The sequence below is a fragment of the Schistocerca piceifrons genome, chromosome 11 (assembly GCF_021461385.2).
Source record: "Schistocerca piceifrons isolate TAMUIC-IGC-003096 chromosome 11, iqSchPice1.1, whole genome shotgun sequence".
Taxonomy (NCBI): domain Eukaryota; kingdom Metazoa; phylum Arthropoda; class Insecta; order Orthoptera; family Acrididae; genus Schistocerca; species Schistocerca piceifrons.
In genome coordinates this window covers 144,007,673-144,033,822 of record NC_060148.1, presented here as the reverse complement: position 1 = coordinate 144,033,822, position 26,150 = coordinate 144,007,673, and the positions used below count along the sequence as shown (strand labels likewise).

General features: G+C 43.5%; 1 protein-coding gene across 1 annotated transcript in view; it reads left to right on the top strand.

Moving 5' to 3' along the window:
* The window catches only part of LOC124719821 (zinc finger CCCH domain-containing protein 10-like), a 123,326-nt gene that overhangs the window by 21,500 nt on the left and 75,676 nt on the right, over positions 1-26,150 (top strand). The window contains 4 exon segments of the mRNA XM_047245010.1: positions 8,713-8,739; positions 8,741-8,955; positions 20,690-20,930; positions 20,977-21,152. Of these exon segments, the coding sequence (XP_047100966.1) occupies positions 8,713-8,739; positions 8,741-8,955; positions 20,690-20,930; positions 20,977-21,152 (659 nt within the window).

Below are 26,150 nucleotides of genomic sequence, written 5' to 3'. Positions count from 1 at the left end.
GTAGTCAGATGTTGGATCGTATACTGCGTACCAACATTGTGAAATACCTCGAAGAAAACTATATTGACACGTAACCAAACATGTATGCAGAAAATATTGTTCTTGTGAAACACACATGGCCCTTTATTCACTCAAAGTAACGAGTGCTGTTGACGGGGGATCTGGAGTTGATTCTGTATTTGCAGGTGGCTTTTGACCCCTGTTCCTCACAAGCTGCTTCTAATAAAATGGTGTGCTTATAGAGTATCGTGTCTGTTGTGTGACTGGATCCGTGGTACCTTTGATTCCCGAGGAAGTGTTAGAGGCTTTCTGCTCTTCTTAATGTACGTGAATGAGTTAGAAAGACAATGTGAGCACCCATTTTAGATTGTTTGCACATGATATTGTCATTTACTGTGTAGTAAAGTCATCAGAAGATTGAAACAAATTACACAATAATGTAGACGAGCTATGGTGCAAAGATGACAACTGACATGGTGGGGGGGGGGGGGGTGTATTAAAAAAGAAATTAAAAACTAAAATTGAGATGTTCTTGACATTGGTACTAAAAGTTATTCTGCTAAAGTCCAAACAGTGGAAATTCTGTGTTGGAATATCAACAATAATATGAAAAGCATAGATTGCTACCCACCTGATAAATTTTTGTTACATGATAAATCACACAGCTTTAAAGATTGTCAGTTGAGTTAAATATCTAGTGATCGCTATTACAAACAGTTTAACTTGGGACCATGATTTAGAAACTGTTGGGGGGAAGGTGAACCGAAGGATGTATGCTATTGACAAAATACTTAGGTGTAGCAAGTCTACTATAGAGACTACCTATACTATCCCTTTCTGCTCTCGTCTGAAGTATTGCTGTGCCGTATGGCATCCGTACTCGTGGAAGACACTTAAAAAGTTGAGAAGGCAACTAGTTGAGTGGTATCACAAAAAAAGGGAAAGTGTGTCACGAATACGACTCGTGGTGGCAGTCATTCGGTGAGATATTTTCAGGAAATTACAATCACTGACTTTCTCCTTCAGACGCCAAAATATTTTGTGGAGTTCACTTTTCCCCACATGCTGTTCATGAATGGAATAGTGGAGAAATAGTCTTAAAGTGGTTGTATGAAATCTGTGCCAGGCACCTGAAGTGTGAAAGGCTGAGTTCTGACCTAGATATAGACTTAACTGGATGCAAACAAATGCACATATGAGGAAAATGGTTTAGGATTGGAAACAATGATATATGAAGTACCTTCTGCCACACACCATATGATGGCTTTCAGGCTATATTTCCTGTTGAAAATTGTTTTAACAGGAATCCGTGCTAAACATATTGTCATAAATACTAGGATATGGATCCGTACAATCCAAAAGAACTGCAGACTGTCATGTCTACATATCCGTATGTGGAAAATTTGTGGAGTCTTTTAGAATCCTGCACTAAAAGCATTCATACTGGAAATAAAATCAATATGAGGAGGCTACTTCCAGATGCCTGGGACAAAATATTGGTAGTAGAGATATTAAAGCTGATAGAATCAATTGAGAAATACTTCCATACTCTACTTGTGCAGAAGAACAATTCATGTGTTTGTTAACAATGGTGCTCAATGTAACACAGTTGTGTAGTTTTTAATTTTTCTGTACCTGGTGGGTTGTTTTTTTTTTTTTAAAGTAAGTCACAATTTTCAATTATCAGCCTTCTTTGTATTTTAATACTGCCCTAGTGTTTTGTCCCCCCAGCCTCCACTGCTAAATTGCCATAATATCAGAACTGTAATTACTCCATTTTTTAAAGTGTCCAGATAGTCAGTCAGTCAATATTACCATCAGAATTGAAGAGAAAAGAAATTGAAGAAAAATCCATACATGTCAGAATACTTGGTCTGCAACTAAAATGTACAACTTCTCAGTTTTTTTCCCACAGTGTTTCATTTCCAGAGCGTCTACAATTTGTGGTGCATATTCTTGCTAAATAGTGATTAGTCTCTTTAAAGAAGCTCCAATATAATGTATACATGGATAAGGATCTAATTGCTACACTGTCTGTCTCTTTTCACCCAAATTTCAGTGTAAACTATGTATTCTTGTGACGATCTGTTAAAGATTGAGCTGTCATTACATATACACTGGAGTAGTCTTTACTTTTACGTTACAGTTTGAAATTTTGAAAATAATGGTGACACAATAAGAAGTAATTAATCTACGACAACTGCAAGATCTTTCTTAAAAGACATCATGGTCACCGTTGACTGTATAAAATATTTATTGTTACTGTTGCAATTTCGGCCTTGTGGCCATTTTCAAGTAACACTGCAAAGTTACATTCTGTCAGAATATAAAACTATCTGACATGAGTACGTGTCGTCATCAAAATGCAGACTTTTGACTGTGAGAATCCCACAAGATCTGATGAGTACGACAATTATTACATTGTAATATGTTGTTAAATATATACTGAAATGTCGATGTTACCATCGTTCTAATAATCTATCCCACATACAAGTTCAGGTGCACTGACAACATGTGGAGCTAAGTCAGTGCACCTGAACTTGTATGTGGGATAGATTATTAGAACGATGGTAACATCGACATTTCAGTATATATTTAACAACATATTACAATGTAATAATTGTCGTACTCATCAGATCTTGTGGGACTCTCACAGTCAAAAGTCTGCATTTTGACGACGACACGTACTCATGTCAGATAGTTTTATATTCTGACAGAATGTAACTTCGCAGTGTTACTTGAAAATGGCCATAAAGCCGAAACTGCAATAGTAACAACAAATATTTTATACAGTCAACGGCGCCTATGATGTCTTTTAAGAAATATTATATGACTGTGAATCCCAACCGTGAGAAGTTAATCAACTGCAAGATGAATGGCGTCATGTGCCAGAACGAATGCGAATGGTGTATGACATTGTCTTGCATTATGACTTGAAAGAACAGTTGCATTAAACAATGGATAATATTGCTCAGTTTACTCGGTTGAATGTATCTTATTTCTGCGGCAATCACCTATAAGAACTGTGAGGAGGTTCAGAACCTGTATCAAAAGCAATCTATTCCAGCACTGATAACTATGTGAGAAATATATAGAGCTGAAGATAATCCCACAGAGACAGACAATACACTTAAACAGAAATCCTCAAATACAGGATGTAAAATTTGTGCTTTCACAAATGGATGTTGTAAATATCTGAAAGTAGGATAACAGTAAGGATGTAATGTGTAAACAAAAAAACTGTGGTGCCACGTTACAAAAGTACAGTTTTTACTACTATATTGAGGTTGAGATACATAATTTTTACCAAATGTTAAGCTCTTAATTTATCATAGTAGAATCTACTAAAAGTAAGCTTCAAAGACACAAAATAAAATATTGTCTTGGGCAAAAAAAGAAATAATAATAATAATAATAATAATAATATCCAAATGTTGCATAGCAGAAGCTGACAGTTGCCACGCCTAAAGAACTTAGACAGGGGTGGAGGGAGGCTGCCGTCTTCAATCTGTCTCCTGCCGCAAAGCAATTCGAGATTCGTATGAAGTACGGTCTAATGGCACTTAATGTTGTTAAGATGACCTATGCTGACAGGTCTGAGCAGAGAGGCAACCTTGCTGTGCAGAGTTCAGGTGTTGAGGCTAACGTTGGAAAAACTTCACCAGCTGTGCGGCAACAGTAGAAGTCCCCTCGGGAGTACAGGACCAAATACGATGTCTTTGAGCTACAAAATCTGTGCGTTCAATGATTCGTCAAGCCCGTCTCGAGCTGTCACATTTGTGTACCCAGAAGAAAAACTGGTCTGACCTTGGAAAGAAAGGATTCCGTCCTTGTCCCCAGTGTATAGTTTTGGAGGTGCTGTTTTGCAAGATATCAAGACACGAGAGAGTCTGGAGAAATGGGTTGCAGATACAGCCTCCGAGTATGAAAAGTGTCATACGTACGGTAACGAGGGCTTGTGCACCGGCAAGTAACTGGGATTGAGGGGTGACGGACTGACCACAGAGTCCAGCCCGAGGTGCATACAGATTGAGCAACTTCCCTCTGACGGACTGATACCTTCTCTCACAAAATGATAGTCATTTCATTATTTGTATGTGGGCTTGCACTCGAATTTAGGTGATTAAATATGAAATATCGTGTTTTTGGATAACTTAATAATAAAATCGGTTAACTGCTTTCTCAGTAGCATTTTTACTGTGCCAGTGTAAATTTTGAAGCACAGTTTCACCACAAGGATTTTAGCTGTGCGTTGCAGTGTCAACACGGCAGAAATATGTATCTACAAGATTTTGCAGAGAGACGTTTTTGGTGCGTGGACACCACAGAGAACATCATTTGATAAGAGTTAAGAAGCTGAGCTTTGAAATGTACATTGGTGAAGTGAAAGGGCCACTGAAAAGAGTGTAAACAAACTTTTTTTTTTTTGAAACTTCCTGGCAGATTAAAACTGTGTGCCCGACCGAGACTTGAACTCGGGACCTTTGCCTTTCGCGGGCAAGTGCTCTACCAACTGAGCTACCGAAGCACGACTCACACCCGGTCCTCACAGCTTTACTTCTGCCAGTATCTCGTCTCCTACCTTCCAAACTTTACAGAAGTTCTCCATTCATTTCGCTGTCTCGGTTTTGTCAAGAATAGCCACTGCGGCTACTGTGAAATCACCTGCATTTATCAAATAGTCGTGTTCCCAGTTTTCTTACAGAGCGTCGATAAGAAACGGTGAGATTTCTCATACTGTGATTTTAGCTGACCGAACTTCACTCGCATTTTTCTGGTGTCTCATAACTACTCTCAAACTGACAGTGACTTCTCCTGTACTCTCTACAAAAGTTGATGCTGTTTGTGTGCACTCACCCAGCTGTTACTTAAGATTGTTCCACAGTGAGGCACTATCTATAACTGTGATTGTTTTTTTGTACACCAGCACTTTTGATTTAGAGTCTTATGATTTTTTCAAAAAAATATTTAAAGCTGTTTGTAATGTAGGAATGAGGGTAACAACTCCTCAAATAGTAAGAAATCTCTCCTCCTCTCTCTGTTGGAATGTGTGTGCTGGTCAAATACACAGTGCAGGACTGCAGTTCATCGGGTAGATGGGAGTGAGTGTGTGTGTTGGCTGAAGTGGATGAAGGGTGAAAATCGTCACTGGTAATGAGTTGTGGGCATAGCACTACTCGTTCGAAACTGAGTGGACCTCTGTGGAGTGGAAACATGCTGATTCCCCAGTACAGAAAAATTTAAAGTGACTCAGTCTGCTAGGAAATTGTTTGTGACAGCATTTTGGGATATATGTAGTGTTTTATTGGTGGATTGTGCTGAACACATGACCAATGTGGTTGATGCAGCCTAATTTAAAACTTTGGTTAAATTGTGTGGTGTCGTTTCAGACAGACACAACAACACTAATGCTGGCAGTGTCAGACTTCTTCGTGACAATGCTTGGCCACATATCGTTGCTCCTGTTCGCGAGAAAATTGCCAAATTTGGGTAGGGTGTGCTCCGGCATCTGTCGTGCAGTCCAGACCTCGCACCATCGGACATTCATCTTTTGGTCTCATGAAGAAATTGCTGGGTAGCCAACACTATGTAACAGGTGTGGAAGTGAAATCAGCAGTCTGCAGGTGTCTATACTCCAACCAAACAGTCCTCTACAAACACGGCATATTGAAACTGGTAGTATGCTGGGAGAAATGTGTTGTAACTGTTGGTGATTGTGTAGAAAAGTAGGTAAAAGATGTAAGCTCATTTGTGATTTTTTGTTTTGTTTTGTTACGTTTTGTTACCTATTAAACTTTTTTGTGATAAAATTATTGTGCATTACTTTCCAATCTGCTCTTGTATGTGACTGCTTTGCAATTCACATTTAAGTGCCTGGTAGCCAGTTCACTTCCATACTGTCTCTCTACTATTCCACAGGTAAAACAAAATCATAACGCTTTCTGTGCGAGCTCCGAGTTGTCTTCTTATTACAATGATCATTTCTCCCTATATAAGTGTGTGTCAACAAAATATTTCTCCTCGCTGCAATGAAAAATGTCTTAGTTTTGTTTTAATGATTGCCATGCTGACTTGAGTATCGTATCCGAGACACTCACTTCTCTATTTTGCAGTGATATAAAATGAACTATTGTTCTTTCGTCGTTTTCTGTGTCCGCTTTCAATCTTATCTGGTATGGCTCCCGTACTGCATAGCAACATTCTTGCAGAAGACGGACAAGTGTAGCGTAGACAGTCTCTTTAATAAATCTGTTGCATTTTCTAAGTGTTATTTGTTTTACCTTCCCTGCAACATTATTTTTGTGATCATTGCAATTTAAGTTTGTAATTGTAATTCCCAGGTATTTAGTCAAATTGGTAACTTTTAGATTTGTCTGATTTGTTGTGTAATTGAAATGTGATGGATTCCTCTTAAATACTTCTATGGATGACTTCACACTTTTCATTATTTAGTTAGTTGCCACTTTTCATGCCATACAGATATTTTGGCTAAATCATTTTGCATCTAGTTTTGATCGTATCGTGTCTTTACTAAATAGTAAATGACAGCATTGTCTGCAAACTATCTTAAGAGGCCTGCTCAGGTTGTCTTTTAAGTTGTTTATATAGATTAGGAGCAACAGAGGGCCGGTAACACTTCCTTGGAGAACAGCAGATATCACTGCTGTCTTACTCCATGACTGTGTCAATTACTACACACTGTGATCTTTCTGCCAGGAAATCACTAATTTAGTCACACAACTGAGACAATACTTGGTAGCCACACAATTTGATTAGAAGTGGCTTTTGAGGAACGATATCGGAAGCGTTTTGGAATTCTAGAAATATTGAATCAGGTATGAGATCCCCTGGCAATAGTACTCATTACTTAATCAAATAGAACTGATATATGACACAATTGCTTTCATAGGTTGCTCTGCCCCTGATGGGATAGGATAAGCCTTTCAGGGAACTTGAACATAATGAGGTATCTTGAACAGAATGAGCATCTCAATGCCAACTGGCATCTATTCCGAAAACACCGATCGTGTGAAACCCAACTCGCTTTTTTCTCGTATGACATACTGAAAGCTTTGGATTGAGGCAACCAGGTAGGTGCAGTGTTTCTTGATTTCTGAAAGACATTTGACTCAGTACTGCACTTAGGTTCATTACCAAAAGTACAATCATATGGGGTATTGAGTTAAATCTGTGACTGGATTGAAGACTGTTTGGTAGGGAGGACACAGCATGTTATCTTGGGTGGGGTGTCATTGTCAGACGTAGAAATAACTTCGGGTGTGCTCCAGGGAAGTGTGTTGGGACATTTGCTGCTCATGTTGTGTATTAATGACCTCACAGACAGTATTAATAGTAAAAATCAGGCTTTTTGCAGATGATGCATTTATTTATACTAAAGTACTATCTGAGAGAACCCGCATAAATATTCAATCAGATCTCGATAAGATTTCAGCGTGATGCAGAGATTGTAAACTTCAGATATGTAACATTGTGCATTTCACCAAATGAAAAAAATGTAGTTCCCTATGTCTGTAATATCAGTGAGTCACTGTTGGAATTAGCCAACTTGTACAAATACCTGGGAGTAATATTTTGTAGGGATATAAAATGGAACAATCGCATAAGCTCAGTTGCAGGTAGACCAGATGGTAGACTTTGGTTTAGTGGCAGAATACTAGGGAACTACAATAAGTCTACAAAGGATGTTGCTTACAAATTATTTGTGGGACTCATACTAGAATGTTGCTCAAGTGTGCGGGACCAGTACTAAATAGGACTAACGAGGGATTTTAAGCATGTACAGAGAAGGGCAGCACAAATGGTCACAGTTTTGTTTAGTCCGTGATGGAAGAGTGTTACAGAGATGCTGAGGAAACTGAACTGGTAGGCTCTCGAAGATAGACATAAACTACCCAGATAAAGCCTATTAACACACGAGTCAAGAACCAGCTTTAAATGGTGACTAGGGATATCGACAACCCCCTGCTTATCGCTCACACGGGGATTCTGAGGACAAGATTAGAATAATTATAGCGTGCACAGAGGCACTGAAACAATCCCCTCTCCCCCATGTTCCAAATGTGAATGGAATGGGTAGAAACCCTAATATGAATGGAATGGTAAGAAACCGTAATAACTGATACAATTGGACATACCCTCTGCCACGCACTTCACAGTGATTTCCAGAATTTAGATATGGATGTATATTTGGAACTGGAGTAGGATGTGTTGTGTTAGGGAATCTGACAGGTGATGCATCTGGGTCTTGCACACGGATATAATAAACGTGGCAAGGGATTTTACCAGTAGCTGAGGTGTAGGGATGGGGCAGTCAGCCGTCCTTCTCCAGTCCTCCTCGTGCTCCCTGCCTATTTCCCTCCCCTCACCTACTCCATTCAACGCAGTCCCCTCACCCCATTCTACTTGACAAACTTCAGTCTCGGCATTGCGTATATTTGTGTCCCTCGTTTGTGTGAAGCTATCAGATTTTTCATTCCTTCTTGTGCGACTGCCGACGACTCGACACTTCTGCTAGCCTATTTGGTGAGTTGTTACCTCCACTCCTAAAGTAATTGCTTTCTCCCCATAACTTTCCGCAAAAGCATTCGAAGCTAATCAAATACTTGCAGATTTGACTTAGCATTCAGTGTCATCGTAACTGTTTTTTTGTATACGCTGCCTCAATTTTCAGCCGACAACGGCTCCCGTCAGTTCGTCTTCTGCCGAGACTACCAGAATTTCGACCTGCCGGCGAGCGGGTTGTCGCTTTGTGCACTGTTCGCGAGAGGACGAGGCGACGTACCGAATGACGGGTATGCTTCCACCGCACGTGTTGGAGGCAGCTATCATGCAGGGCAAGACAGGCGGCTTACCTACGCTGTCACGGCCTGGGGAGGCCCCCGTGTGCCGTGATTATCTTAAAGGAGAGTGTCGCCGCGGACCGCAGGCCTGCCGGTGAGTACACCCAGCGTTTCCTTGACTTGAGTTCAGTAGAACTTTGTACTTAGACCAATAGAAAAGGTATGTGTTGTTATACCAAGAACAAAACCCTGAAAGGGAGAGGGAGGGAGAGAGAGAGAGAGAGAGAGAGAGAGAGAGAGAGAGAGAGAGAGAGAGAGAGAGAGACCTTAACTGACGTGTATTTGAATTCACTTGCTCTATTGAAGCCTTTGGGCTCCCTCTAATTTTTACCCCTTCCACACTTACTCCAGTACAAAATTGACATTTTCTTGGTGCCTCAAGATGTGCCCTATTGATCAATCCCTTTTTTATTTATTTATTTTTTTAAGATGAGCCAAAAAGGTCTTTTTCCACCTGTTTGATTCGGTACCTCCTCATTTGATATTTGATCTATCAGTGTAATTGTAGCAGCCACATTTTACTTCCGTACGAGGCTACACTCCAGACACATTAAAATATAGACATCCTAACACACTATATTTAGTGTTAAAACATTTCTCTTTTTCCAGAAATCCCATCCATGCTACAAACAGTCAACATTTTATTTCCCAAATACCAAAACTCGTCTACTACTTGTAGCATTTCACTTTCGAATCTAATTGTGTCAACATTGCCTGAACTGGTTGGGTTGCATTCCATTACCTTTGTTGTACTTCTGTTGATGAGTAGTTTGTTTCTTCACACTGAACTTTAATTCTCTTACCAGATTTCTCTGTGGACTCCTTATTACATGGTTCGTGCACGGGGGATAGTCTACAACCTTGTGATGATCCCTTCTCAACTACTGCTTACTCTGTTATGTGTAGGGTTCTGAAAGTGAAGCACCGACCAAACAGATAGTCTCTCTCTCTCTCTCTCTCTCTCTCTCTCTCTCTCTCTCTCTCTCTCTCCCCTCCCCCTCCCCCCTCTCTCTCTCTCTCTCTCTCTCTCTCTCTCTCTCTCTCTCCCCCCCCTCTCTCCCCCCCCCTCTCTCTCCCTCTCTCTCTCCCCCCCTCTCTCTCTCTCCCTCTCTCTCTCCCCCCTCCCCCCTCCCTCCCTCCCTCCCTCCGCTTCAGCCCCTCCCTCCCTCCGCTTCAGCCCCTCCCTCCCACTTTTTTCTCCTTTAACCACTTTACTGTGCTTCAGATCTCCCCCCCCCCCCCCCCCCCCCAATCCCCACAGTCCTGAGCTTAGATTTTGTAAATAAAATGTTTATGTTGATGGTCAGTCCTTTTTCCAGCACGAAATAAGCCTAAAATACGAAATTCAATAAATTTTTGTTGTTCGCCAAAATATTAGACCCTGTAGGTATATGCTACATCAGGACTCAAATACGTTTTTCCCCCCTTGTAATTACGTGTTGTCAGGGATTCATTTGATGGATTTCATTTATGAACTGAAATACATGCATACAAGTAAGTGCCACAAAATGTTTTTTATTACTACATTTGACACTTAAATCTGAAAATTTTTCCATGTGATTCGACCTCAGAAAGTAAGTAGAATTATTTCACATTTGAAAGCACCTATAGGAACAGTTACATCAGGATACGTGAAAGTTTTTTTATGTTTACATCACATTACTCACAACAACAATGCATCCCACACATACACAGGTAATGTCACACTGAGGAGGGGAATTGTTTCCCAAAACATGTCACGTATGCCACAAATTAAATAAAAAATTGTGACTGGCAATAAAAAATGTGAAAAAATAATGTTCTAGAAGGAAATGATGGTTATTTACTCCGTATCATACATTTTGAATCTCGTGGTTTCAGAAATCTTCATTTTTGAGGGAAGCTGATTTAACAACCCACTACACTATAAACCAATTGAAGATGATATAGTAAGTGCCTGAATAGTAACATTTCATTCCTGTCAACAAACAACACACATTCTAGATAGATATCCACCATTCAGATAATTCCATTTAAAAATTCATGAATGACTGCCCACAACACGACTAGAGTAATTAGTGTGCAGTTCAAATCACTACTTAAGGGCTGTAATATTCTTCTTGTGTACTATCTGAACACTAATCGAAAGTACATGGACAACAGTTAGTAGACTTCAATATGGAGTGTGTCCATCTTTCACCTTTATGATGGTCAAACGGTGCTTCAGGCGCTTTCAGTGAGGTGTTTGAATGTGTGTGGAGGAATGGCAGCCCATTCTTCCTCAAGATCGGAAACTGGATAATGTAGTGGTGTCGGATGCCAGGATCTCGAGTGAAGTCAACATTCTGACGTGTCCAAAATTATTGCACGGGACTCAGGTCGTGACTCTCGGCAGGTCGGTTTATTTTGAGAACAGGTCGCGACTCTCGGCAGGTCGGTTTATTTTGAGAACGGTATTGTCCACAAACCGTTGCTTTACAGATGCTGCTGTATGACAGTACAATCAGTTGTTGTCTCTGAACTTTTCCTTTACTGACACAGTACACAATGCTGTAAAATGTATTCATGTCCTTCCACTTTTAGTATTTTCTAAAGCGCACTAGGGGGATGATAACCGAACAATGAAAAACCTCCCCGAAACGTGATACCGTCTCCTCTGTACTTCCTGTTTTCACTACACACAATGACGGGTAACGTTCCCCCGGTATCGGCCGAGCTCGAACACTTCTGTCAGACAGCCACAGGCTGTAGCACTATTTTCCATTCCAAATTACTTTCTTGCATTCGTCCACTGTCGAGTGGTGTCGCTCTTTATACCGCCTCGATTGTCGCTTAGCGTCGACTACAAAAATATGTGGCTTACCGGGAGTTTCTCTACCGACAAACGCCGTTCTTTATAACTCGGCACGCACAATTGTGCTAGCCGGGGTGCCGGTTGGAGTTCGGAACTCACGAGAGATACCTTCTACTGGTTTTGTGCGATATTTTACAGTCGCTCTCTGCAGTGCTCGACAGTTCCTGCCCGCCGGTACACGAGATCTGCCCGGTCTCTTTTTAGCTGTGGCTGTTCTTGCACATTTCCACTTTTAGGAGGTTGCAACGTCCCTGTCGGATTTCTTACTCTGGTGACTCCAATATTTAGTCCGTGTTCAAAGTCACTGAGCTGTTGTGACTGACCCATTCTCGTGTTACTGCTTCTCTACCAACAGCAAGACACTCCTCACTTTCTTATATACTGGTGAGTCCGCCTCTTGTGGCGCCTAGCAGTCAATTCTGCTTTGCGCAGTGTTGTCTAGATACTTCTGATCAGCTAGTGTATTAATAGTCCTGAACGGTGTTAGTGTACCCGGATGAGAATAAGAAAGTGATTGACAGCTAGTTGTTTTCGAGAGAGCAACCGTAGCAGCAGAAAGTCTGAGAAGAAAGTCAGTCGTGCCTTCTTTCCTGTTCGCCGTTGTGATATTTCTCTTCGCCATTGGGTGCCAATTGTCACACTCAGTTGTAGATGAAGTTCACCGCTCGTAAGGTAACAGTTGTTAGTCATTTTTGTTGTTTGGATTGTTTTTCTGTGTGGCTTTATTTTATGTGACAGACTATCCTAAAGTAGTTGCGGAAGTACTCTGAAAAGTAGGAGGACTATTACAACTCTGCTAAGCGAACTCAATACTGCACACGGAAGCACCCGTGCTCGACTGTCAGTCACTTCATTATTTTGATCGATGTGTAGTGTGCGCCCTAATCTTCAATCTGACAAATAATCATCAAACAGAGTCATCGTATGTCTTTGTTCAAGAATGAAGTGGTCCACACTTGCAAAGTGATTTTCCAGAGTTTTGAATGGACTGTTCATCAACTCTTTTTTCCAAATTGATCTTCGTCTTCTTTTATTCTTTAAGCACGGTGTAAACTTCCAACCGTTGTTAATTGTTTCTCTCTAATAGCAGCAGTATGTTCTTGCCGGTGAATGTGCTGCCTCTGATTTGTGGTGTTTCTTGACATTACCTTTCTCTTCCTACACAATTCGATAGTTAAAAAAATCTTGAGAACACAGTTTTCAGATCTGTAGTATGTAAGTGCTGAGTAGCATATTGCTCAGCTCTTTCGTGTGCGGGGCTAGATGACCCCACACTAGACAATGTTACAGAACTGAATTGTACAGATTGCTTTGCTCTGTGATGGCACACCTTACAGAGATCTTTTACCTACCCAAGCCAGAGCTAATCTTGGAAGCACACTGGTATGTCATGTTTCCCCGATGTACAATACCGGTAACCGTTATATGAAAAATAACTTATTTGCAATTGGTTTCACCCATTATTTATATTTGTATCAGGTTTTGGATAATAAAGTTAATTGCTTCTGTCATAAATTATGTTTTTCAAAAGCCTGTGATTGTGTCAGTGATGGCTTAAATAATAAAACGCAGCATTGTGGAGGTCATCCAGAAAGAAAAACAACATTGATTTTTTTTTAAAAAAAAAAAAAAAAAAAAAAAAAAAAAAAAAAAAAAAAAAAAAAAAATTCTGTTACATACTTAAAGGTTCCTTTACTTCTCTAAATAATCACTCCTAAATTTAAACATTAGTTACATCTGGTCGCCAGCTTCAGAATTCCAGCATTATATTCTTCTGCTACCAGTCATTAAGTCAGATGTTCACTGCAGTCTTCAACTTAGAGTCTTACAGTAACAATTTGCATTGATCATAGTGTCGTTTGGCACAACACCTATCAGAGGAACCCTTTTCCCAAAAGATGGTTGCCACAGCGTTTCATGGTGTATGTGCTGCTTTGAATTTTTTAGTTTTTTTGGGTGACTAGGGGTGACAGCACTCGAGTGAACGGCATCTGCTGTCCGGGATAATGTGGGACACCCAGGTCTCATCCCCAGACACAGTCCGTTCGAGAAAGCGTCACAGTGCATGCGATGTCGGATCGAGTGTGCAAAACCGATCCCATTTGCCGGGCTTTGTGTCGGTTACTCGGTTGCCGCGTAATCCGTTGTGCATGTAGTTTGTCGTAGCGGAAATGTCACGACACAAATTCACCGAGCAAAAAAGAGAAACTTATGGCAAAACAGTGTGCAATTTGTTGAGAGTTACGGCCTGCCCTGCGAGATTCCGTTGTTAACTGTAATTTTCAGGTCTTTTGTCATAAGACGTCTAGCCCGAATTTTGTTGTGCGCATTTGTTCGTCCACTGTGTTCATCCACTGTTGAAAATTATATCCTAATTTCTCACTTTTTTTTCATTCGTTACATTATCCCCGTACACTGCTTTCAGTTGACTGAAAATTTCTGCCGATTTCATCTTCCGAACATTTGGCAATCGAATAAGATTCTTGCCACCTCCAATCACAGCGTTACGAGCAAAGCTATTATGGAAGACGATTGACCCTAAAAGGAGACAGTGGAGTGAGCTGCACGCCGTAAATGTATGAGAGGACTTTCGTTTGAATGCAGTGACCACCTGACTTAATGAACTGATGGCAGAATAGTGTAACTTTGGAATTTTGATGCTTGTTGCCAGGTATGACAGATGTTTAAACCTATCACTGCTACAGACGTGCTCTTTGCACTGTGTGCTGAGGCGGCTTTTTTTACGGCTGTATTGCTGGTGCGTGCGCTGAGAGGCAGTGTTCCAGCCGACAGGAAATACTTGGAACATGTCACGTAAACTTTGCGTACGGTTGATTTTAGCTCGTAAATTGCATTAAATTGAGTGTGGATAAGATACCAAAATTTTATTTAAAATTGAGAGCAGAACAATATCTCGTATCAGTCTCGAGTTATTGCATTTTATATCTTGATGGATGGTCGGGTCCGAGGTGCCCAGTTCTGCCAGTGCGGACTTGCCAGCTGCTTTGAAATACTTACTTATGTTTTAAAGAAAGCTATTGGGTGAAAAAGATTGATTTTTGTGCATCTTACAGTTTGATACCTTTGCTTGATAAAAGACTGAATTTCTTTTCATTATATACCATACTTGTTGTACTGCGTCAAATTAAGTAAAACATTGCATGAAATTTTAAAGCTTTTGCAGAGGTGTAAACATGTTGCATAAAATTTGTGTATGGTTGATTTTAGTTCATACATTGCAGGGTCATAAATGTAGATAAGGTACTGGAGTTTTATTTAAAATTACCAAGCAACGTTAGCACACTAACTCACATTCAGGAGGATGACGGCTAAGACCTACGCGCAGCCATTCTGATTTAGGTTTTCTGTGATTTACCTAAATTGCTGCAGGCAAATGTCGGGATGGTTCCTTTGAAAGGGCACAGTTGATTTCCTTCCCTGACCTTCCCTAATCTGAGCCTGTGTTCTGACTCCAATGACCTCATTGGCGAAGGGACATTAAACACTAATCTCCTCCTCTTTATTTAAAATTGAGAGCAGAACAATATCTCGTGTCACTGTCGAGCTGTGTCTGATGGACAGTCAGGTGGAACACGCCCGTTCACATGCTTGTGCATCGTGAATTGTGACGGTCATCGTGTCTGATAAATGCCTCGAGACATCGAAACGAGGTTTTTTTGCAAATGATAGCATGCAATGAGGCCCATGTGTTGTGTGATAAATGTATGATAAATTCTTGAAACTTTTTTATCCACTAGGATACGGAAGTAATTCAGGTGTCCATAGCATTTGACTCGAGTGGAATGTGTGTACACGTCCATAGCTCCTGAGGAACAGCATTGCAGAACACGTATACACACCCACTGCAACAAAAGGTTGAATGTAGGAGGTAATTAGGTAGACAGGTGAAGGAAAGCTTCGTGTATGTAACAACATAGTTTTTCCTAGTAAATATTGTTTTTCATTTTATATAACTAAACGGTCTTTATTTTCTGGCTGATCCTCATAGTTACATTTTTCATGCATAGTGTGCCACATATAAAGGAATTTATTCCCATTGTCAGGTGCTGTGGGAGTTTGTGTTGAAAGTGGCGTCTGTGTGGGTGTGTTGTCACATCTCTGTTGTCCAGCAATCATATTTTTATTGTTTTAATGCAGTCGAAGAATTTATAAATACTAATGTATATTTTTTTGGTTACCTACTTACAGTTATTGTTGAACAGTGGAAAAACAGTGGAAAATCCAGGATGAAATAACAACAATATTATGAAATAGGATAGGTTACTAATCATCACATACGGGAGGCAAGTCATATCTACATCCACATCTATATCTGTATCTACATCTGCAACTACATCTGTACTCTGCAAACCACCGTGATGTACATGGCAGAGGGTATGTCCCATTGTACCAACTATTAAGGTTTCTCCTTGTTCCATTCACATATGGAGTGTGGGAGGAACGATAATTTAAATGCCAGTTTGCGTGCAGTAATTATTCTAACCTTATCCTCACAATCCCTATCTGAGTGATACATAGGGAGTTGTTGTACATCCGGAGAGTAATCATTTAGAATCCCTTCTTGAAACTTTGTTAATAGACTTTCTCTGAATAGTTTACGTCTGTCTTCAGGAGTCTGCCTATTCAGTTCCTTCATTATCTCTGACACTCTCCCACAGATTAAACGACCCTGTGACAATTCGTGCTGCCCTTCTCTGTGTATGTTCAATATTCCTTGTTAGTCCTCTTTGGTACACGTCCTACACACTAGGGCAGTATTCTAGAACTGGCCACACAAATGATTTGTAAGCAATCTCTTTCACAGACTTGAGTGCACTTCCCCTGTATTCTACCAATAAACCAAAGTCTAACACCAACTTGACTTGTGACTGAGCCTGTATGATCATTCCATTTCATGTCCCTACAAAGTGCTACACCCAGGTATTTGCATGAGTTGGCTGATTCCAACAGTGACTCATTGATACAATAGCCATAGGATACTACTTCTTTTTTGCACAATTTTTACATATGATCGTACTTTTGACAATAAGTGTAGCTGTGGTACTGAGTCAAATGCTTTTTGGAAATTGAGAAACACTGCATCTACCTGGTCGCTTTGATTCAAAACTTTCAGTATGTCACGTGGGAAAAGTGCGAATTGGGTTTCACATGATTGGTGCTTTCAAAATCCGTGCTGCTTGGCATTGAGGAGGTCATTCTGTTTGCAATAGCTCGTTATGTTTGAGCTCAGAATATATTATAAGAGTCTACAACAAAATGATGTCAAGGTTATTGGATGGAAGTTTAGTGGATTACTTCTACTACTCTATTCATGAAGACGAGTGTGATCTGTGCCGTTCTCCAGGAACTGTGCACAGTTCTTTGTTCGAGGGATCTGCGATGTATTATAGTTAGAAGAGGGGCTAACTTGGCCACAAATTCAGTGTGGAATCTGACAGTTGTTCCATTGAGGCTGGAGCTTTGTTCAGTTTTAACGATTTCAGCTGTTTCTGAACACCACTGACACTAATACTTATTTCATCCAACTTTTCAGTAGTCTGAGGATTAAACTGCAGCATTTATCATGGGTTTTGGTTTGTAAAGGAATATTTGAAAAAAGGAGTGAAGCATTTCAGCTTTTGCTTTGCTGCCCAATTTCAGTTCCTGTCTCGTTCGATTGGGACGGGACACTAACTTTGGTGCCATTAGCAACCCTTTCATACAACCAGAACTTCTTTGGATTTTGTGAAGTGCCGTTTGACAATATTCTACTACCGTAGTCGTTGAAGGCATCGTGCACTACTCTCTTCAATTTTTAACGACTTGTCACTAAATTTAACATTTTTCCTGTTCCGACGTAAACTGGTTGTGAATCTGAGGGTAGCACTTCACAAGTACTGATAACCAATAGTTATTAAAAGCTGGAATTGGATTTTGACTATTTTTGTCAATTCTGAGAAATGCATATAATCTTAAAATAATATTTAATATCTCGTGTAAACAACTAAGGCTTTGTATGTGATGCTAAACAAACCAGATTCCTGTAACAGTTTTAGTCACGTATGTGAATTTTTTTCAACAGTTTTACGCAACCAGCTGTACAGAAAATGAGAGGTCTTTTTTTATATTTTTAATGTAGTTCATCGATTACTCTAGATATCTTCATAATATGCAAGTATAAACAAGAGAAACACCAGATAGGGCACTTTCGGTTTGCCCATTGGAGCTAAACAGGTCCCCAACTTGTGTGACAGGTCATGTTGTCAGGAAAAAATCCATTCACAGTACAGTTAAAATATAAATGTTCTCAGTGTTTTATTTTACTGCCAGAAACACTTTGCATTACATCACAGGTACTGTGCTGTGATTGGCCGACAGAAGCAAACCGAACATGTGTAATGTCAGTTTGCGTGTTTGTGAAGCTAAAGTGCCATATTTGGTGATTTCGCATTTTGCTTGTGTACTACCAAAAGATGCAGTTTGAGTGCTGCACCAAATTAAAGATCACTCCAAAGAGCGTCATTTTTGGTAGCATTTGCTGTGCAAAAATGTCATGAAATCTGACATTGCTGGATAAAACATTGCTCTTATTCCAAGTAAAAGGTGAAATTTCTTCATTATTGTGTGAAAGTGAACTCTCAGTGATTAAAAAGTAATCAATTGAGAAATATGACGAGATGAATATTTCAGTCGAAAGTGCAGGAAATACTGAAATGCCACGGGCTGCAGCTTTAAATAAAGCTGACAACTCTTACGGTGACAAATCTGTGCACTGGTCTACTCTCTTATTTGAGTTGTGCGAATCTCAACAGTTTGAGATAGTCGAAAAGCAACTTCTTGATGGCGGCAGGACACGCATACATTGTCAGATGTCCGGTATTTTACCAAAGGCGGTTCGTCTTCCGTGTTCAGATGTGGATTCTGGGCCCATTTCTCACACTGTAGCAAAGAATTGATGGATCGGTGGCACATTCTCAGACGAGCCTCCGAGAAACATCGCCATAACCCCGAGCTGAATGTCAGTGTGAGGAATAGTGTTTTGAGGAAGCTCACAGCCACCGTCTTGGGAGCTAGTTCTCATGTCCCGAGAACTAATGGTATCCTTTTGTGATTGTCAGCTGCAGAGTACACTTCACCTGCACGGAGTGCATCTGCTCGTATGCTCGGCAATTCTAACTGAAGATCAGGCGGTTGGAGGAATGGTCTCACACCACAGGTTTTAAATTCCGTTTGGAGAAAACAGTTTCTGTTGATTTTAATTGTTCCCGCTGTCTGTTTAATTTACCTGTTTTAAAACTAGGGGACACTGCTCTCACTTTTAAGGAAAAGTTGTGGTATATGGGTCTTACTTTTGATGAGAAGTTAACACGGTTGTCACGCCTTAAAGAAGTGAAACTGAGATGCCTCAAAGCCTTAAACATCCTTAAATGTGTCAGCCGTAGGTGTGGGGGAGCCGACATGGCACATCTGCTCCAACTTTAAAAGGCCTTTGTGCTACTCCGGCTTGAATAGAGATGCCAGATTTATGGGTCAACAAGGCTTTCGTATATTAAAATGCTGAATGCCGTTCTTCACGAGGGTATTAGGCTTTCGACAAGGGCCTATGGCACGAGCTCCATTGTTAGCTTGTGTGCGTCTCCTTCTCATCGCACGCCAAGCGTATAGGTTATTGTCCGTTCCTGCATCACCGGCCTCCAGGCACGTTGTTTGTTCAGTTGCCACTGGAACGGCTGTTTGATCATTGGCCACAAGCAACACGGCCATTTGGGATCCTGGAAGGGAGAGCCTTAAGTTATTACAGATGGGAGGCATTGAGGATCAAAGAAAGGGGTGGAGTAGGGTATCCCCCTGGCTCCTACTTAGACCTAGCTTGCTTTTAGAACTGACTGCTTACAAGAAGCATTGTACCACAGACTATGTTTTTAAAATTAAATCTAATGACATTTTATGTAGCCTCGTTCCGAGACTGGAGACAGACATGCAAAACAGAAGCATCCTTCCTGCTGATGGGGATGTGTACTGCCACTGAGGAATGACACGATATCTGGGCTACTTTCTTGTACGCTTACTACTGAAACAACCTCACATGACACGGTACTTGATCCGGGCGAGTATCGAGGCTTTTGGGGTCGCTACATTTTGAAAATGCTGACTGAATGAGGAAATGAACAAATTAGAAGAGAACTCTGAAATTGTGACAATTCTTTCTTTGAAAAAACTTTCAAAACAGTGAAAATTGGCACTGCGATTTTTTTCTTTAACTGGTTAGCTTTGACGATTCTAAGAGCAACACGAATGGTCGCAGGTTTGTTTAATCCCGTGGGAGAGAATCACAGAGATACTGAACGAGCTGAACTGGCAGACTCTTGAAGACAGATGTAAAATATCCCAAGTAAGTCTATTAACAAAGTTTCAAGAACTGGCTTTAAATTATTGCTCCAGGGATATACTACAACCCCCTAGACATTGCTCACACAGCTATCGTGAGGATAAGATTATAATAATTACTGTGCACACAGAGGCATTCGAACAATCGTTCCTCCTGCACTCTGAACGTGACTGGAACAGGGAACACCCTAATAACCGGTACAATGGAACATAGTCTCTGCCGTGCACCTCACGGTGGTTTGGAGAGTATAGTGGGAGACGTAGGTTCAGGTGTAACATAAATAACTCCCTTTTTTAATAATGTAATTAATATTAATGAACACTAAAAAATACTGAAATTAGACAGTAATACGGAACTTACATTGCTTAAAAAAATACATTAGAAACAAATACCAAAATTGACAAAATAAAAAAATGGCAAAATTGAAAATAAATGACACTGAAATTGATCATGAGAGTAATTCTCATACACACACACACAAGAGAGAGAGAGAGAGAGAGAGAGAGAGAGAGAGAGAGAGAGAGAGAGAGAGCGAGAGAGCTGCTGCCAGTAACAACTATTGTTATTTAAACTAACATTTGTAGTTCATTTCTCTACCGGTTGCAGGTTCCGTCACCTGTCTGTGCGCGAGTACCAGGAGGAGCTGGGATACGTGAGCCAGGTGGCGGCGGCGAGCTCTCCCGCGGCGGCTGCCATGGTCGCGGCGGCCATGCAGCAGCAGCAGCAGCAACAGCAGCAGCAGGCGAGCACACTGCACCACCAGGCGAGTGCCACCGGGACGGCCGCCGCCGGCAACGGGACGGCGGCAGCCGCCGCTGCGGCGGCGGCGGCCGCGGCTGCCGGGGGCGTGGGGGCGATGCAGGGCTCTGTCGCGGCGCACCCCGGCACCGTGGCCGCCATGTCGGCCGCGGCGGCGGCTGCCGCCGCCGCGCACCACCCCGCACTCGCCGCTTACCACCACTTGGGGCAGCCGCCGCCCCCCTCCGCCGTGGCAGGTGGGTGCTGTCGGCGATATCGCCAATGGCACTGCGCAACACTACGCTGCCGTCGCACCCGAGCAGTACTTGAGGTACGTGCTGCCAAATTACCTTGTTTCTGCTCGGAGCTCCTTTTTGGAAAGAATCCGGTATCGGTGTTTGCACGGTCCTCTAGTTGTAAGATCGCACCTTCGGAGTTGCGATCGGGACTGTGTACTGTACGAAATTTGTTTGCAGTACCTCGAGTGTGAGTCGGCATTTTTGGCACTCGGAAGGAGTCCGATTACACCTCGACCACTCGTTTTGCTCCGAATCGTTCTGTAGGGCGAGTCCGTATCGAATCGACTGATTGTTATTAATTTTAGAAACTTTGTGCCCCAGATTTCTGTGACTTCTTAACATTTGGCAATCGCCTTGCAGTTAGGAAATATTGTAAATTCTAAAAGCTTTGAACTGTGTCCAGTTTTTGTTTCCGTATATAAAAAAATGGAAAATTTTTCCTATGTTTTGGGGAATAAATTGAGGTATAACTCTAAAACTATTGAAACTGTGCAGGACAAATTTGATAAATGTGGACAGACTGCGGGTAACGATCTGCAAGGGGACAAATAGCGAGAAATGTCTTACGGGTGTATGCTGGAAATGCTTGCCGGGAGAGTTACAGCCTTTTGAAGGTGAAGGTAAAAGGTCTGTGCTGTCGACACCGGGCGGGTGGCCCGCCAACACGGGGCAAGCCGGATAACCGTGGAAAGTTTTCCACGACATCTGCCACTATCTGTATCACGTACAGGCCTCGGCACTTACCTGACTCACCTCTGTGGCGACGGTTTTGTCTCAGAGTCGTCGTGTGGGTCACCACGGTGCCGGGATTTCTGTAATCGTCCTATTCGCAGCCGAGGCTATCTGTATGAGAGGTAATATTGTCGACCTGCAAGTCACCTACCTGCGAGTACCTCTACTACAAATTGTCGGCACCATTTTGACCTCGGGGGACGGTAATTACTGGTAACCGCTTCGTGGGTCGGTCGTCCTCACTCTGTGCCCGACATTAGAGACATACCTGCCCTTACTGTGGGTGAACGTGCCTACACTGGCATAATACGTGCCTTTGGTGATACAGAGGCTAATGTGGCTGGTGAACACCACCTTCGGAATGCATTCATGGCTGTATGCTTGTGTGATCATTTCTTGCTCCCTATCCTCTCGGGAACTGGTTTCTGCAGTTTGCCCCATTTAGCAAAGTCACCCTGTGGTGTTGATCTAGTGTCATTTCAAAGCTCTTGAGCTGTACTTCCATTTGGTTTGCAACACAAACTACTGTGAGATTAAATTAATTTTGCAAAACACTCTTTTTATTTTTTCATTGAAATTTGTGTGTTTTTTATGTATAGTTCTTTTGTCTTTGATACAATTTGAAGATGCAGAAAGGACGGGTTGAAAGATATAGCTCTGCATCACACAATTACTATTTTTACGAGTTCATATTGGAAGGAATACTCGAGACTCAAAAAATAGGTAGTTCCGTTGTTGCTTTTATTCTAATGTTATAGTGTGATTGTTTCTGTATTAGAGTGTTTTCAAAAGTAATTATATGTAACAGACACACAAACACAATAGAGGCTCTTAGTCATTTCTACTACGAGTTATTTGTTTAGATACTTCCCGGTGATGTTGCATTTGTCTTCATTAGGAGTGCTTTATGAAGTAATTGATATGCACATTTGTTGTTAGTCCATATTTAATGTAGAAACTGAGGGAAACCAGTTTTTCTTGTTGTACCTAGGGGCAGGAAAACTTATGTAACAGAAAAGTGTAAAATGATACAAAAACCTGTGGTTTTTTAGGGACATCACAAGAAACTGTCGGTAGTTACATAATGTCATGAAATTTGGCATTTTATCTGTTCCAGATTCAAATTTTGTAAATCTGAGAGTGGCAGTTAATGACTACTGAAGCTGAATTTTGTCCCCCCCCCCCTTTGTCCCTCTCGCCCCTCTTTGTCCCTCTCGCCCCTCTTTGTCCCTCTCGCCCCTCTCTGTCCCTCTCGCCCCTCTCTGTCCCTCTCGCCCCTCTCTGTCCCTCTCGCCCCTCTCTGTCCCTCTCGCCCCTCTCTGTCCCTCTCGCCCCTCTCTGTCCCTCTCGCCCCTCTCTGTCCCTCTCGCCCCTCTCTGCCCCCTCTCGCCCCTCTCTGCCCCCTCTCGCCCCTCTCTGCCCCCTCTCGCCGCTCTCTGCCCCCTCTCGCCGCTCTCTGCCCCCTCTCGCCGCTCTCTGCCCCCTCTCGCCGCTCTCTGCCCCCTCTCGCCGCTCTCTGCCCCCTCTCGCCGCTCTCTGCCCCCTCTCGCCGCTCTCTGCCCCCTCTCGCCGCTCTCTGCCCCCTCTCGCCGCTCTCTGCCCCCTCTCGCCGCTCTCTGCCCCCTCTCGCCGCTCTCTGCCCCCTCTCGCCGCTCTCTGCCCCCTCTCGCCGCTCTCTGCCCCCCCACCCCCTCTCTGCCGCCCCCCACCCCCTCTCTGCCGCCCCCCTCGCCTGTCCCCCTCGCCCCGCTCTCTGTCCCCTCTACCCGCTCTCTGCCCCTCCCCCACCATTCTCCCCCCTCCTCTCTCTGCCCCCTTCTCCCCTTCTTTCTCCCTCTCCCTGCCCCTCCATCCCCCTCCCTCTTGCCCTGCCCCTCCCTCTTGCCCTGCCCCCTTCCTCCCCTGCCCCTCCCTCTTGCCCTGCCCCTCCCTCTTGCCCTGCCCCTCCCTCTTGCCCTGCCCCTCCCTCTTGCCCTGCCCCTCCCTCTTGCCCTGCCCCTCCCTCTTGCCCTGCCCTCCCTCTTGCCCTGCCCTCCCTCTTGCCCTGCCCTCCCTCTTGCCCTGCCCCTCCCTCTTGCCCTGCCCCTCCCTCTTGCCCTGCCCCTCCCTCTTGCCCTGCCCCTCCCTCTTGCCCTGCCCCTCCCTCTTGCCCTGCCCCTCCCTCTTGCCCTGCCCCTCCCTCTTGCCCTGCCCCTCCCTCTTGCCCTGCCCCTCCCTCTTGCCCTGCCCCTCCCTCTTGCCCTGCCCCTCCCTCTTGCCCTGCCCCTCCCTCTTGCCCTGCCCCTCCCTCTTGCCCTGCCCCTCCCTCTTGCCCTGCCCCTCCCTCTTGCCCTGCCCCTCCCTCTTGCCCTGCCCCTCCCTCTTGCCCTGCCCCTCCCTCTTGCCCTGCCCCTCCCTCTTGCCCTGCCCCTCCCTCTTGCCCTGCCCCTCCCTCTTGCCCTGCCCCTCCCTCTTGCCCTGCCCCTCCCTCTTGCCCTGCCCCTCCCTCTTGCCCTGCCCCTCCCTCTTGCCCTGCCCCTCCCTCTTGCCCTGCCCCTCCCTCTTGCCCTGCCCCTCCCTCTTGCCCTGCCCCTCCCTCTTGCCCTGCCCCTCCCTCTTGCCCTGCCCCTCCCTCTTGCCCTGCCCCTCCCTCTTGCCCTGCCCCTCCCTCTTGCCCTGCCCCTCCCTCTTGCCCTGCCCCTCTACCTCCTCCTCCCTCGCCCCTCTCTCCCCCTCCCTCGCCCCCTCTTCCTCCCCCTCCCTCGCCCCCTCTTCCTCCCCCTCCCTCGCCCCCTCTCCCTCCCCCTCCCCCCTCTCTCCCTCTCCCTCCCACTCTCTCCCTCCCCCTCCCACTCTCTCCCTCTCCCTCCCACTCTCTCCCTCTCCCTCCCACTCTCTCCCTCCCCCTCCCACTCTCCCTCCCCCTGCCTCTCTCCCTCCCCCTCCCTCTCTCCCTCCCCCTCCCTCTCTCCCTCCCCCTCCCTCTCTCCCTCCCCCTCCCCCTCCTACCTCCCCCTCTCTTCCTCCCCCTCCTACCTCCCCCTCCTCCCTCCCTCGCCCCTCTCCCTCCCTCTCCTACCTCTCCCTCCCCCTCTCCCTCCCCCTCCCTCTCCTACCTCTCCCTCCCCCCCTCTCCCTCCCCCTCCCTCTCCTACCTCTCCCTCCCCCTCCCTCTCCTACCTCTCCCTCCGTCTGTCGTCGACCCTATTTTTTAACTCACTTTAACGTTTCAACAAATAATAGTTTCCGTTGAGAAACTGCAGAATTTTCGCGCCAGTGAACTGAGAGCTTCTATTTTTCCTTTCCCACCCAATTCAGTGTTTACAAAATCGTCAGAATATTAATTACGGCCTTTTTTGGGCATTCATACTGTGGTGCTCGTAGTTGACAATGCTACAGATAGAGCTGACAAGGCACTTCTTGTAGAAGAAGAACCAAAAGTAAATCCTTCAGACCAGTTGAAATACACTGACAGATTTCAAGTGGGGACACTAGAAAATGGCGGTCTGCCACGTGTGTAAACAAACTATAATTATGAAATGGGAGGGGAGAGTAGCAGCATGAGGAAAGGAGCCCGACCTCCCTCTCACAGGGTAATAGCCTGTACACGTGATCTGCATTTCTGCAAAACCAAAACTGACACACAGTCATAGGGATCACTGAATTTTTGTGGACGAGGATTAGTCTCTTCACACATTTCAAAATAAAAAAGAAAACAACAAACAACACACATCATCAAGTACTCAGTAATGGCTACCCTGCAATTGTTTCTGAGATTGCCAGTGTTTGAAATGTAGTTCAAGCCTAACTTCTACTCTGATTTGATACAATTATCGTTGCATTATGTGGCACGTGTCTTATACAGAACATTCAACTGCCCACAAGTGGTGTGGCACCAGAGCATTGAGCGTACTGATACATTGTTGCATTTGTGCACTTTTATTTTGCAAACACATTCGTATGCATGTTATCTTTCCAAAGTGGCCTTCACCATCTGATGTGCAATACTAGCATCTCACAGTTGATTACATTTATTTATGCACAGAAAGTAAAGCTGTATCTGATAAAGTAGTTCATCTGGATGCCGTTTGTCTATTAGGTACATTCTAGGAATTGGCATTTCAAAAACCCATTCTTTCTGCCTCTTGAAATTTGAACCATTGTTTGTAACTACGTGAGTGAAAGAAACATTTTTAGAAAAACAAAATGGATTTTAGTAGAATCAAGCAAATGTTACATCATTATTGTTAGATATTAAATTAAAGCTTAAACTAAGAGCTTTAAAATAACACAGTTTAACTAACTAGCACAAATGGTTT